This window comes from Haliotis rufescens, unplaced genomic scaffold, assembly GCF_023055435.1.
Source record: "Haliotis rufescens isolate VD_foot unplaced genomic scaffold, xgHalRufe1.0.p SCAF_9, whole genome shotgun sequence".
NCBI lineage: Eukaryota > Metazoa > Mollusca > Gastropoda > Lepetellida > Haliotidae > Haliotis > Haliotis rufescens.
This window is the reverse complement of record NW_025964383.1, coordinates 14,756,135-14,771,066: the sequence shown is the minus strand read 5'-3', so window position 1 is coordinate 14,771,066 and position 14,932 is coordinate 14,756,135. Positions and strand designations below refer to the sequence as shown.

Genomic DNA, 14,932 nt, shown 5'->3' with positions numbered 1-14,932 from the left:
ACCAAGGATTTACATGAGTTTTGGCTTGGTGTAAACCAACATGTCACAGGAATTCATAGTCTGATATTTACGTATACATCAGAAATGTTATGATTTGAAAGCTAAACGTTAATATCATGTTTCCGTTTTGACAGATGTGAATAATGAGTTGCCAGATTAGTTCCAGATGGACATCATATCAGGAAAAAATCTTATCTACAAACCTGGTTTTGACCCTGGCCGTGGCAGCCAAAGACGCCCGGTTTCATTGTTGTGCCCATGCTGTCCAGGCAAATAGGTTTCGCCACGTTACGTATCTACAACAGAAATATAGTGACTTGAGTGAGTGAGTGAGTGAGTGAGTGAGTGAGTGAGGGAGGGAGGGAGGGTCTACGACGGGTGATGTAATGTTTCTGGTTTCAGGTATAACAAATCACTCAAACCAGTGCTTCATTTCAGCATTTCAGTTGATACCAAATAACATTTATAATAGTACATATTTTAAAAAATATATTTGCAAAAACTGGTTGTTTTTTACCGCTAAGTTTCGACTTGCACTTGTAAAGCAATGAAAATGTAACTGTGTGTAAGCGGAGTGGTAGAGGTAGTTGATAGGTTAAGACACCAGTTGGTCGCGCCCAAGAACCGGGTTCGGCGAAATGCTATAATAGTTCTAAGATTGGCATCAATCAATACTCACTCGCTCACTCACTCACTGAGGATATAATTCAAATCATTACGTATTATTGTACTGGGTGAAGGTGAGGTGAAATGGGGTTTAACGTTCCCATCCATGATTATCATGACAATAACCGATTTTATAGGGCTAGCCCGCTGATCATGATATACCATGCCGCAGCTTAACATGGATACCCCCCTCAGACACAGTACACTGACTCAGAGCCCGAGCGCCCGACAGGGTAACAACAAGTAACGTCTTTTGGTATGACGGGGCCGGGGATCGAACCTCCGACCTTCCGCTCTCTGGACAGATATTCTGTCCACTAAATAAAGAGTTTACAGTTAAAACTGTATGTAGTTTTTATGAATGAAATCTATGTCATGGACATTAAGGTACGATATCTATGTCATGGACACTAGGGTACGAACTTCTCCAGCTGCTATGGATTTCACAGGCTCCGGAAACGGGAATACATTCTTCATATACCACCGGAAGTCGTGACAACGTAAACTCTCCCTCAATCGCTTTCTGTCCGATATGTCTCCAAAATCCTGTTGCGAGAAAGAAATATAAATGAACAATATATATTCATCGGAGATAATGCATGATCCGTTGCATCCTGTTTACGCGATGGGAGAAACATATTCTTACCAGTTATCTTTAAGAGGAATTTGTCATTTTAACCCCCAGAAAGATCACCCCTAAATCTTCACTTTCCCCAAAATCAATTCGATGACTACTTAATCAATTTATCAATGTACCTGGCATCGCCCATGATGGCACCTAGTTCTATATACAGGCCACGTAACAGGCGAAGTTAAGCTTCGTCGGTCGCGGGGAGTAGATGGATGTGTGAACGTGTTTGGAAAGCTTGAGTCTTGAATAACAAGGGCTTCGGTCCTGACACTGAAACATTTTACTGACACATTTTACATCTGGTGTCTCTTCATACAAGAGGCGTTGTTCGAAATACGCCTCTGTTCATCTAGCAGTCAGTGGGTACCCGGTAGGATGAGATGGTAATGAGAATGTTTTCCTTCTAGCATCTCAAAAGTCAGCTTTGGTTGTAAGTTCGAATTCACACTGATCAGTTGCCTGGGGCTTTGAGCATGTTAGGAGATGTTGATTTGGTTAAACAGTATTACTAGTATGACTTAATCAATATGAATTGCCGGTTTAAAGGAGACTTAGTTGGTTGGTTGGTTTGTTGTTTAACGCCGCACTCAGCAATATTCCAGCTACATGACGGCGGTATGTAAATAATCGAGTCTGGACCAGACAATCCAGTGATTGATATCATGAGCACCTGAATGAATAAATGTGCAGCAGTGGCGGCCTGCGAATAGCTAGTTTGGACCTGATAACCCAGTGGCTGAAAAATAAGCAACGATCCACGCAAATCAGTGAGCTTGGCCATGGTCGAAGTTAGTCAACTGTGACGACAAAGCAATAGGGTGCTAGGGATGGTGCCAAAATACATTCCTTTCAAACATATGCCGCTGGTTTTCCCAGGAGAGGGAAGGTACTTGTCAATGAATTATACATACAATTCAGCAATACATGCATGCCGATTTCATGTTTGTGGAAAGGATCCGACGTATAGTAACAATAAAGTATATACGCGTTGCAGCTTGTGGGGAGGAGGCGACTTAAAGTTACAATAAAGCAATATAAGAATGTCAATATCAAAGGAACATCTTGAGGAGGCGACTTAAAGTGACAATAAAGAATAAACGCATGTTCATTTCAAAGGAACATCTTGAAGAGGCGACTTAAAGTGATAATAAAAAATACACGCATGTTCATTTCAAAGGAACATCTTGAGGAGGCGACTTAAAGTGACAATAAAGAATAAACGCATGTTCATTTCAAAGGAACATCTTGAGGAGGCGACTTAAAGTGACAATTAAGAATAAACGCATGTTCATTTCAAAGGAACATCTTGAAGAGGCGACTTAAAGTGATAATAAAAAATACACGCATGTTCATTTCAAAGGAACATCTTACTGCTCGTGGAAAGGAGGCATCGTATACGAATTCCTTGTAGTCGTCCATCCACACCTCTGCAACTCTCATGCAGTTTCTGTTGACAACGTTGTTGCCCGTATGGCGCCATTTGATGGGGTTCTGGTGACGGAAGATATGTCCGACTTGGGAACATGGAATGAGTTCGATAGTTCCATTACACATCCAGACCTGATCACAGAGAGAACGAGCATAATATTACACAAGTTAAATGTTTCTTTCTCAACATTTCATATTTTATGTTTGACAACGTTTCAGTGAGCGAGTATCTCAGCGGTTGAACGCATTTCTGAATATTATTTTCACCGAGAATTACCTCTGTGTGAGAGAAAGCCAAAGTGACACATTAGATAGACATTTATCACTTGGAGTGAGTTAGTGAGTTGGGTTTAACGCCGTTTTTAACAGTATTCCAGTCAGTCGCGGCGTGTCAGCTTAATGTGGGAGAAAAGCCCCAAGTGATGCAGGTCTCAGACGTTTACCACTTCGGTGAAACCCACGAGCACGGGTATGGTTAAGGTGTGGCTGTCTTGACGGCTCTAATGTATTTTGAACACTCTTCTACGGGTATGGTGCTGACAAACCTAGAAACATAATCGGGGCGAACCGGGATCGAACCCATAATCATAGGTTTCTGGCGTGCCCAAGGGACGCAACTATGCACAGCGAATCGCGGCACCTAAGACGCCTGGGCCACCCGTGCCCCCTATCACTTGGAGGAAACGCATATGCAGGGTACACATGCGACGTTTTAGTCTCATGCATACAGGGTACACATGTGAAGTGTGTGGCTAATATCAACTCATTTATGTTTATGTTTTCAAGATACAAAATGCAAACGCAGGAACAAAAGGGGCCTCCATGATCATCTGTTTACATCTATGTTCTAAGAAGCGTGCTTGCCAAGATGCATGTGCGGCGCCAGTGTGAAATTTGACCAACCTACAGGATGATCATATATAGCCCGGAGATGGGTCATAACCACTCTTGAATGATGGGTCAGAAAATCGCTTACATCTTGAGGATTCAGACGAAAGACGTTGCTCAGCTGAAACATTGCAAGTGTTCTCGCAGGTCTTAGAGCGGATTTGCACATCACGTGAACCAAACTCACTCCTAGAGCGTTTTGCGACATATCACGTAAACCAAACTCACTGTTAGAGCGTTTTGCGACATATCACGTGTCCTTTATGTCCCACAAAATAATCCTGTACAACAGAAAAGTACAAGTGACGACAGACAATTTGTTGAGCTACTTGGTCACCTTGAACGATAATTCCATGTTTTCACCTCCCCAGTACAAGAGCTCAGGGTCATAAGTGCCAAGTGTCGTAAAGTAGTTCCTGTCAATGGCAAACAGGCCTCCTGGCATTGTTGCTGACCTAACGAATAAAAGATAAAGTACAACAAATATGAAAGCAACTGAAAAAACCCTTGTTAATCCGGACATAAGCAGCGAAATATTCCTGCTCAACGGATTCCTGTACAAATGAATCATGATCATGAGTATGTAAAAATGTGTATCGGATGTATATAGACGTCTTCCCTAACATATACTCCCACAAAGTTTCCGGACGAACGAAGTCAAGACTGGCATGATTTTATTGTAAGCGATAGAAACATTTCCATGATTATAGGAGCTATCTACTAAAGGCACAGTCCTTTGTACGTTTCCAACTGTACTATGAACATTCGTTTCACAATCACTATCAAATAATGATGACACCAGGTGTTCGCGAAAAGGTGGGCGTATCGTGCTCCCCGGTGCAACTCATCACAAACACATGTGAAGGCAAGTCAAGTGTTCACCTGTACAATTACTGGACCATTAGGTACAAGTCAAAATAAAAAATTGCATTGAACATCAGTTTCTTGACTGATGCATCAAATTTGGTCCATAACTTGACTTGCACCACATGTTCTGGTGGTGTTTCTTTTTCAGGTGATCACTTGACTTGTCTTTGCATGTGTTTGTGACGGGTGCTACCGTTTGAGCAGGAAACGCTCACTTTTTCTTAAACACCTGGTATCATCACAATTTGATCGTGATCCATTAACAAATGCTCATGATATAGTTGTTTGAAACTGTACTGGTGTCTCACCTCTGATCATAGGAACAGTCTTGTTGCTCTTAAATATTTCAGAATAAAATACAATAAATTTTATACCAATTCCGACAGATCTATGAAATATGTAACAACTGTATTTACTACCTTAGGGGATCAGCGGTGGACTTGCGCAGTTTCTCCACTTTCTCTGGGTTGAAGATCCAGGTGTATATAAGATTCTGCCAATTGAATATCCCTACTTGGTTGTCCATGGAGGCGAAACTGCCAAAGTGGTCCTTATCAATGTAGGGAATATGCGGGAAAGGAACGTTCGTCGGGTTCTCGGCAATACGATCCAACAGAGGTTCCAGCCAGCCTGCAACAAGCAAGACATGTACAGAAGAAGGTTTGCTAAGGGTTATCTATGTGGGTGTGGTTATGGATGTGGTTATGGGTGTGGTTTTGAGAATGTTCGTTGGCGTGGGTTTTGAACATAATCTTAACACAAGATTGGGAAAAACGTAACACGTATAAGGTTGTATTGGGATAAGCTTGAATTGCGGGACAGGTTAGGTGGATACAAATATTGTCTTTATTTCCTCTAAAGTTGAAGATGCAGGTACAACATCACAATCGTTAATAATAAACATATCTATCGAGCTCATGGATAAGATCATATTTGTGAACAAACCATATCGTATAAAAGATTGGAGATGTGGAGTCATTAGCCGTTGCGAACTGAAGACGTGGTGAAATATTTGCTTGAACGTAGAGTTGTTCTGTTGTTCTGAAAAGTTTGCCAGGGGATAGAGGAGCACATTTACCAAAATAAGATGATGAACAGACATAACACCAACACAAACTTCAATAACGTTTTGGGAGGTATGATTAGAAATACCTTGTTTTAAACCCAAATGCCGTTTCCACTAGTCAGTATTTTTTAAGAGATGGTTGCTCCAAACACTGCATCTATTTGTACTACATGGTAAAATAACTCTCTCCCATATCAATGCATGGGTGAGTTGGGTTTAACGGCGCTTTGAACAGTATTCCAGTTATACTGCGGCGTGTCAGCTCCATGTGGGTGGAAACCTAGTAACCTAATCTGGGACTTTGACCAGGATTCGAACCCATGATTTTAAGTTTCGAACCAACGAATATAGGTTTCGAACCAATAATTATAGGTTTCGAACCCACAATTACAGTTTCGAACCCACAATTACAGTTTCGAACCCACGACTATAGTTTCCAAACCCACAATCATAGGTTTCGAACCCACTATTATAGGTTTCGAACACACATTTACAGGTTTCGATCCCACGATTATAAGTTTCGAACCAACGATTATAGGTTTCGAACCCATAATTATAGGTTTCGAACGCACAAATACAGTTTCGAACCCACAATCATAGGTTTCGAACCCACAATCATAGGTTTCGAACCCACTATTATAGGTTTCGAATACACATTTATAGGTTTCGAACCAACGATTATAGGTTTCGATCCCATAATTATAGGTTTGAACCCACAACTACAGTTTCGAACCCACAACTACAGTTTCGAACCCACGATTTTAGTTTTCAAACCCACAATTATAGGTTTCGAACCCACTATTATAGGTTTCTAACACACGATAATAGGTTTCGAACCCTCATTTATAGGTTTAAAACCAACCATTATAGTTTTCCAACCCACATTTATATAGGTTTCGGACCCACAATATTAGGTTTCGAACACACAATTATAGATTTTGAAACAACGCGTATAGGGTTCTGGCGTGGCAGCTCTGCACAGCGAATTGCAGTGCCTTCAGCGATACGGCCACCATGTCCATGAAGCTGAAATATGGCTCAGTGTATGTACCTGGGAAACACTCCACATGCGAGTCCAGGAAGACAAGGACTGGACCCTGGGCGACCTCATACCCCATCAGTCGAGCTCGAGTCAAACCCTCTCGTTTTGTTGTCCTCAGAATCTTCACCAGGGGATAATCCGACATATACCTGTCCAGGGGTCCTTTCAAATGATCTGAAGGAGACATGACACCATAACTGTTCAGGTATTTATATGTTTGTATTTCTTATGGACTGGATATGCTCACCCTTTTCGCGAACACCTAGTGTCATTACTTATTTTCAGTGGTCCATTCATATAATTTCCAGTTCTATTTTGACCTTTTCGCCAACAAGAAACTGTTTCGGCAGAAAATCTAGGCTGGTTGTTCTCTTGGATTGACACTTCAAATTTTCCTGAACTGGATCGATGTTTCTGCTGATGGACTGAAGTCACCGAGTTTCATCACAAGCTTAGCAGCATTTATCTATGCTGAGTCAACTACAAACAAAAATGTTTGGGCCTTGACTTTAAAACTGCAAAACGAATATATTTCTTAAACGTTTTGCTTTACTTATTAGCAGCAAAATATCTGCATTTGTACACAGCAGATGTAATTCAAAAATAACATATGGTTTTTATTAGTTTCAACAAAATTAGTAATGGTACAATACCATCGTGTCACTGGATTGTCCGGTTTGTGTACAGGCAGACGTCTCATGGCAGGAGTGAGTGAGTATGGTTTAACGCCGCTTTTAGCAATATTCCAGCAATATCACGACGGGGGACACCAGAAATGGGCTTCACACATTGTACCCATGTCGGGATTCGAACCCGGGTCTTCGGCGTGAGGAGCGAACGCTTTAACCACTAGGCTACCCGACCGCCCCTCGTGGCAGGAGTACTACTGTACGGCGTCAGGCAATAAGTACTTACCTTTTATGCAAATTGTATGAATGGCGGGTGCTACCGGTAGGGCAGGACATGCTCACCCTTTTCGCAAACACCTAGTGTCATTACTGATTTTCAGTGGTTAATTCATATAATGTACACGGCTATTTTGCCCTTTACGCCAAAAGAAAACTGTTTCGGCAGAAAATCTAGGCTGGTTATTCTATTGCTTTGACAATTTATATTATGGAGTTAGATTGACCAACATTAAGATGAAGGCTGGGAGGATGGTGACTAACAGCTGTTGATTTGTGCTGGGCGTTTGGGTTACAATTTGTATTAATAAACTTTTCCCATGCGTGTAAAATCACCGACATGCCAGTTCTAACGTAAGTTATATTGTCATGCTACTGTCTGTGTACATTACCACGAGTTGTGCGGCTTACGAATGAGAGTATTCGACCTTTCCCTTTGACGACGTTATTCGACAAGACAGTATGATTGGTATATCTCCCCCTTGATATTCCAAGTATAAACTTTCCAGCCCTCAAAGCATGCTGCACAAAATAGCGATCGCGATCGGATTGTCTGGTGGCCATCATACCTCGATGAAAAAAATCTACTTTACTTCATGTTTGGCCCGTCCATAGTCGATGATTTGCAGTCTGGCAGCTTGCTGCACAAAATAGCGATCACGATCGGACTGTCTGGTGGCCATCATACCTCGATGAAAAAAATCTACTTTACTTCCTGTTTGGCCCGTCCATAGTCGATGATTTGCAATCTGACGTGATATTGTTGGAATATTGATGACTGTAGCGTTCAACAACATACACTTAATTCCCTTTGAATAGTATGTTCGCAATATATCCTGTTTAAGGTATTCGATGTAAACGTGGTGATTCTGCAAGTACTGCTCTTTGAAAACTGCAATGTCTGACGCAAGTGTCTAGCTGATGACGTCATTGTGGTATAAATGACCTTCTGCTTCTGCAGAGTGGTAACATCCGTCAAGTATCGATATACAGAGGTAGGGTTTAACGTGTCGATAAGGCTATGTCTCCGTAAGGTGCATGTCATTATACACATGACATTATGCTCACCAGATGAAGAGAAGTCATCGACCAGGATTATCTCCTGCAGCAGATGAGATGGCGATCTGTCCAGGATACTATGTACTGTCCGAAGTAAGACCGACCATGCCTCGTCTTTGAAGCAAATTATGACGCTTGCCATTGGCAGGTCAGTGCGGAATATTTTATCCTTGCATCTACAAATACACAGACAACTAATGCAGATACACGTGTATCAATCCCATTATAACATGTTGTTATAACATGTATGCAATATTTGTGATAGATATACAGCTCAGTAAAACATATGATGAAATAACTTTTTCTCCTTTCAGAATAACGTATTCGACGTAATAAGCGCATCGCTCTAATAAGCGCCCACGGCGATATTTACTAATGTATTGGCTAGTGAACCATCCCAATAAGCACCCCTTCCGATTGATCAATGTACATCAGATTTATTTGCTCGTGTATAATACGCACTCGTGTGTTATATGCAGCCTTAATTATGTGCAATAGACCGCAATATTTACGATCTTTCAACTCTGTATGTTTTCACCAAAATTATATTCTAATAAGAGCCCCCTATTTCTAAGCCATGTGCGCTTATGACGTCAAATACGGTACATGTTTTACGCGTACAAAATATGATATTGTAGATAAACCGAAGTAAAGACATCACACCTACCAGGATATTACATCGCACATTGGATACGTACTCTTGTGACCTCGTGTCCAACAGGCGCCTGTGCACGGATATTCTGTCACTGACGTAGACGTTGAAGTAATGTAGACGGAACATTTTGTCCATTACTTTCTTCTCTGTGGCGTTAAGTTCAGGAATGTAAGACACGCCATATTCTCCTGCAGGACGGAATGTTTCAGAGTATAGCAGCCTTAGTTTCAGGGATGTACCAAACGCAGAAACCACAAAGTAATTTCGCATAACCTTTTATCATCTCTAAAAATTGAAGCATCCAAGGAAATATATGTCTCCCCACCCACCCCCTACCCCCCCACCCCATCACAAAAATGTCCAAACTAGTCTTCTTACAGTCGCGGCCAATGACAAAGTCGATTGTGACGTTGATAAGTGACGTCATGTAATTAACACATCACATCTTGTTCACGGCGACTAAAATGAGGTGTAATGGGTTTAACGTCCCGTCCAAGATTATTATACTTATATAGCGACATGCATGCACGTGAGTATGTGGCTGCTTGTACTAGTCCGGACTAATGCCGATTTATAGTGCTAGCTCACTGAGGTACCCCACACAGACGCAGTATGCTGAATCCGAGCCGACCAGTTCTTGTTTTAGCTCCTTAATGCCGAGCGCCAGACAGGGTAACAACAAGGACCATCTTTTAACGTCTTTTGGTGTGACGCGGCCGGGGATCGAAGCCCCGACCTTCCGCTTTCCGGGCGGACGCTATACCACTAGACCACGGAGGATGTCCTACGGCGAATAAAGCATGACACCACTATACTAGTTTCTGAGCGTTTAGGTCTCATCAAATTGTTAATTCTTGCTAACATATCCATACTGACAACATATCGAGACTTATAACATATCCATTCTAATAACGTATTCATTCTAATATTATATCCATACTAAAAACATATCCATTCTAATATTATATCCATGCAAATAACATATCCATTCTAATATCATATCCATACTAATAACATATCCATTCTAATATCACATCCATAACCATAACATATCCATACTAATAATATATCCATTCTAATATCATATACATACTAATATCATATCCATTCTAATATATCCATACTAATATCATATCCATATTCTTATCATATCCATACTAATAACATATCTATACTAATAACATATCCATATTAATATCATATCCGTACTAATTACATATCCATCCTAATATATCCATACTAATATCATATCCATACTCTTTCCATATCCATAATTATAATATATCCATTCTAATATCATATACATACTAATAACATATCCATTCTAATATATCCATGATAATATCATATCCATACTCTTATGATACCCATACCAACATATCTATGCTTATAACATATCCATACTAATATCATATCCGCACTGATGACATATCCATTCTGATATCATATCCATACTAATGTCATATTAATTCTCTTATCATATCCATGCTAATATCATATCCATACTATTATCATATCCATACTAATAACATATCTATACTAATTACATATCCATTCTATTGTCATATCCATAATAATAACATATCCATACTAATATCATATCAATTCTCTCATCACATCCATGCTGATATCATATCCATACCCTTATCATATCCATACTAATAACATATCGATACTAATTACATATCCATTCTATTGTCATATCCATAATAATAACATATCCGTACTAATATCATATCAATTCTCTTATCATATCCATGCTAATATCATATCCATTCTCTTATCATAACCATACTAGTAACATATCCATACTCACCCGGGCCATTCTCGGGACTGTATTTCACAAACGATGGATATGGTAAGTCCGCAACTTCCATATTTACTTCCTTGTTTTTTGACACCTGAACGACTCCCGGAACGCGTTTCACGTCACTTGGGGGCTCACCCTTTATCTTGTCACCTTTTTCAAATTCCTTCAATTTGTTCAGTAGGTGAATGTGGTCGAGTTGTTGCCGAATCTTATCTTTCGTGTCATTCAAATTTCCGGCACTTTCTGGTTGATTCATCTCGGCTACGTTTAAATCTTTCCATCGCACGTTTTCTCGAGGGAATTGATCACCTTTCCTTTTCGTTAAGCCCTTATCATCACTCTCACTGACTGAGCTGTGATACAACCCTTGATCAACGACTCCTGAAATTAGCGAATACGTTGTGATGCCTAAGGCTATTAAGAAAAAGCGACCGATTAATCGGAAGTATTTTCTCATGTTTAGTTGTTCTCTTCTTGTCTTTTTAAACCAGGGACCTGGGTATATATTCAGTCTACACGGAATCTAACCTGAAAAGACAAAAAGAAAGATATCATCTTGGCCTCGTATATTTAGTTCTCGTCATCCATTTTCATTTGCGAGTGATGTGGCGATTGCAAAAATGCACTTTTCAATAAATATTTCTTAAGAATTTGGAGTGGGGGTTGGGGTGTGTGTGTGTGTGGGGGGGGGGGGGGGGGGGGGGGGTGGGGGGGTGGTGGTGTGGTGTGGTGTGTGTGTTCGTGTGTGTGTGGGGTGTGTGTGGGTGTTGGTGTGGGTGTGTGGGGGGGTTGTTACCATTTGGAAACAAATCAAACGACCATCAGCGTGCTTTCTGATGATGAAAAAGGAACTGAAAATAGCATGTTTCAATTTTAAGACAATAACCAGAAAGGGGTAAACGAATGTTGATTAGTGACATTCTGAGGGGCAATATCTCAGGATGAAGTATAGAGAAACTGTCAGTTGGTAAATGATAGAATAGTGTAGACACTGGTATACATATAATATTTTTTTTACGTTAAGGTATTGAATTATGAATAAAACACAAACAGCTTCCAAATATTTCTACGTTTGATGTTTCTGAAACTTAACCTTTCAAACACAAACGACGAACGGAACTTACACCTGTATCCATTTTGATATACTTAATGTTTGATAATGAATGATTATTTGATAACGAAATCATGATAAAGACTTTCCCCATGATATATTATACCTTTTCATACCTGATATTCGTTCGCATCCTTTTCCATACACTATGTCGCTGTCGCAATAACTTATGTAGTTTCAATGCAAACTTCAATGTTATGCTTTCAGGTCTTCGGTTTGTCATAAAACATCAGTAACGGTGGTTTGTGAAGTCAATTAAATCCTGCACATCTGGCATCAGCCCAGTTGTAGTGTTACGTGTGTACGTGTTGAACATACCAGAATATCGGCGGGGGCATTCGATAATTCAGCTTGACAAGGAAAGGTGTCGCCACGTACACTAGGAGGATCGTTGGTGTTGTTTTACTAACACATGAATTCTACTTGTAGCAACATTTGGGGCGTGATCAATGTGCTGAGGCACGTTTATGTGGAAGTAGTCCGTCAGCGTTCACGTCATTTCAAGAATAGTCTCGTGAAAAACGTAGGAACGTCAAAATGTGTCGTTCATACGCTTATGAACATCAGTTTTGCAGTCATGAGTATTAAATCAAATTTCCAAGTTGGACAAGTTGAATAACCAGAATCCAAGCCAACGTGTAAGGCAGTGGGACACCATGTCACTTACATATATTTATGCTTAGCAAAAACAAACACGTCAATCATTTAGTCCAGCCTGGATGCGCATCACAGGTGCGAATCCCTGATTCGAGCTGGTTATGATCTTTGAGTGGTGAAGCCCCAGACTGCAATAATGTTCAAAGCGGCGACCTGTATATGTCACAGAGTGACTTAACATCACTCTGGACAACGCAATGTTAAAGAATTGTAGCTTCTGAACAACTTCCCTTTTGTACAGTGTTGAGTACATATCGTTTAGAAAATCTGGACTATTTAACTTGATGTAATCCACGCGTAACAGCGGCCAGTTGTACCATTGTCTAACACGGCATTTCACATTATGACATTTATAGCCTTAATCCATTTTCCTCTGGGCCGTGTCTGTAGTCACATCCATAAGCCCCATGGCCAGGGCAACGCCATTGTCTCTTTGTCTGTCTATAGTTGTCCAATAGTGTATATATATGTTTACATCTTTATTGTTAGTTAGTCTGGTATTCCGACAGCACCTGTATGTACAGCCGCGAGTAGGATACGCCTGCTTGCTGGACTTCACTTGTAGTTGTTGAGTTGGAATCTCCGCTCGACATATTTCTATTAGTAATTGTATTTGTTTGTTTCATTGCCGACTAAAGAAGTTTGGACTCAACGTACTCTTCATCTTCAATCTGAGCTAATTTCACCGTTAACATACGTGTTTACATATATATAGCGCGTGCATATATGATGTAATGTTGTATTTACTCTGTGTCACTATATGTGAGTTTTGGGAATAAAATTCGGTTCTATTCTGTTAAACCTTACGAATAATTCGTTCTCACTTTTACATGCTCATGATATGGTCGGAATCGTACAATCGACTCTTCTTTGGGTGGAGATTTCTTGTGAATATGGAACGGGTTTTGTCGCTTTTATGTATTTACGCTTACATTGTTTTTTTGCTCAAATAAAAATATGAAGTTACAACTTTACAGTTATATTAATATTTTCTATCTGTTTGGTGCAGATTTGGGAGCGTACTGACTGATTTCTTTCAATGTGTATGTTCAGAGGCTTGGGATATCATTTGGAAGAACAGAAAAAAAATAATATAAGCCATATAAATATTCCCATAGTCATACGAAATATCTGCTAAAAGCAGTCCTTTGTACGATTCCAACTATTTCATGAGCATGTGTTTATTGGTGAGTGAGTTGGGTTTATCGCCGCTTTGAACAGTATTCCAGTTATATCACGGCGTGTCAGCTTAATTTTGGAGGAAAGCCCGAAGTGATGCAGGTCTCAGACGTTTACCACTTCGGTGAAACCCACGAGCACGGGTATGGTGCTGACAAACCTAGAAACATAATCAGGGCGAATCGGGATTCGAACCCACAATCATAGCTTTCTGGCGTGCCCAAGGGACGCAACTCTGCAAAGCGAATCGCGGCGCCTTAGACGACTGGGACACCCGTGCCCCCTGCATCTGTTTTTGAATCAAAAGTGATCGTACCCTGCCCTAAAGTCAAAATAGCGAATTGCATCTGACACCATTTATCATCTTTTCTCCTTAACTGCAATATTTTTTAGTTACTGAAGGGGAACACATTGTTTTATTCATTTGTAAGATTAGATGTTGTTAGATGTCTTGTGATATTGCAGTAATATTGCTTAAAGTGGCGTAAAATTCATACTCACTTGCGCATTATGTATACAATAAAAGCGGGAAACTCCTTTCTTCATTAACGGTACTATCTGTATGAATACTGGTTTTCGAATTAATAAAATGCCGGGTAAATGAAAGTGTGCATTAAATATTGGATTTGATAAACAGAAATTACAAACGTTGACTGAAAACTGTCGCCGAAACACTGCAGCCCTATGGTCCAAAGGACGACAATGATTTCCTATCAAATACATCACAATCGAAAAACCAGTTCGTGTTTGTATTATTTGTAATAAAAAAAACCTGGTTTCGCTCTGCAGTTTGAAAGACAACATCCCAGTTTCTATATGTTAGTGTGCTTACATGTCGTAAAAGGACATAAACGTGTGCATGCACGTATTTCCTTCAATACAGTGCAGTAACGTCACGAAAGAGATTATTAAGCAAATATGTCACAGTCGTGAAACAATGCACGTAAAATGGGAATTATCGCGCTTTA

General features: G+C 40.3%; 1 protein-coding gene across 3 annotated transcripts in view; it reads right to left on the bottom strand.

Moving 5' to 3' along the window:
* Positions 1–14,932, bottom strand: part of LOC124150234 (polypeptide N-acetylgalactosaminyltransferase 13-like) — a 32,964-nt gene that overhangs the window by 6,628 nt on the left and 11,404 nt on the right. For 2 of the 3 annotated variants that reach the window (XM_046522190.2, XM_046522189.2), the window contains exons 2-10: positions 11,024–11,545; positions 9,251–9,395; positions 8,562–8,728; positions 6,598–6,762; positions 4,900–5,110; positions 3,951–4,068; positions 2,669–2,857; positions 1,090–1,212; positions 204–296 (exon numbers count right to left, since the gene is read on the bottom strand). In XM_046522190.2, the coding sequence (XP_046378146.2) occupies positions 204–296; positions 1,090–1,212; positions 2,669–2,857; positions 3,951–4,068; positions 4,900–5,110; positions 6,598–6,762; positions 8,562–8,728; positions 9,251–9,395; positions 11,024–11,474 (1,662 nt within the window). In that variant the 5' untranslated portion in view covers positions 11,475–11,545. Of the gene's footprint in view, positions 1–203; positions 297–1,089; positions 1,213–2,668; positions 2,858–3,950; positions 4,069–4,899; positions 5,111–6,597; positions 6,763–8,561; positions 8,729–9,250; positions 9,396–11,023; positions 11,546–12,244; positions 12,444–14,932 lie in introns of those variants that run through there. The other variant, XM_046522188.2, reaches the window with a different exon arrangement.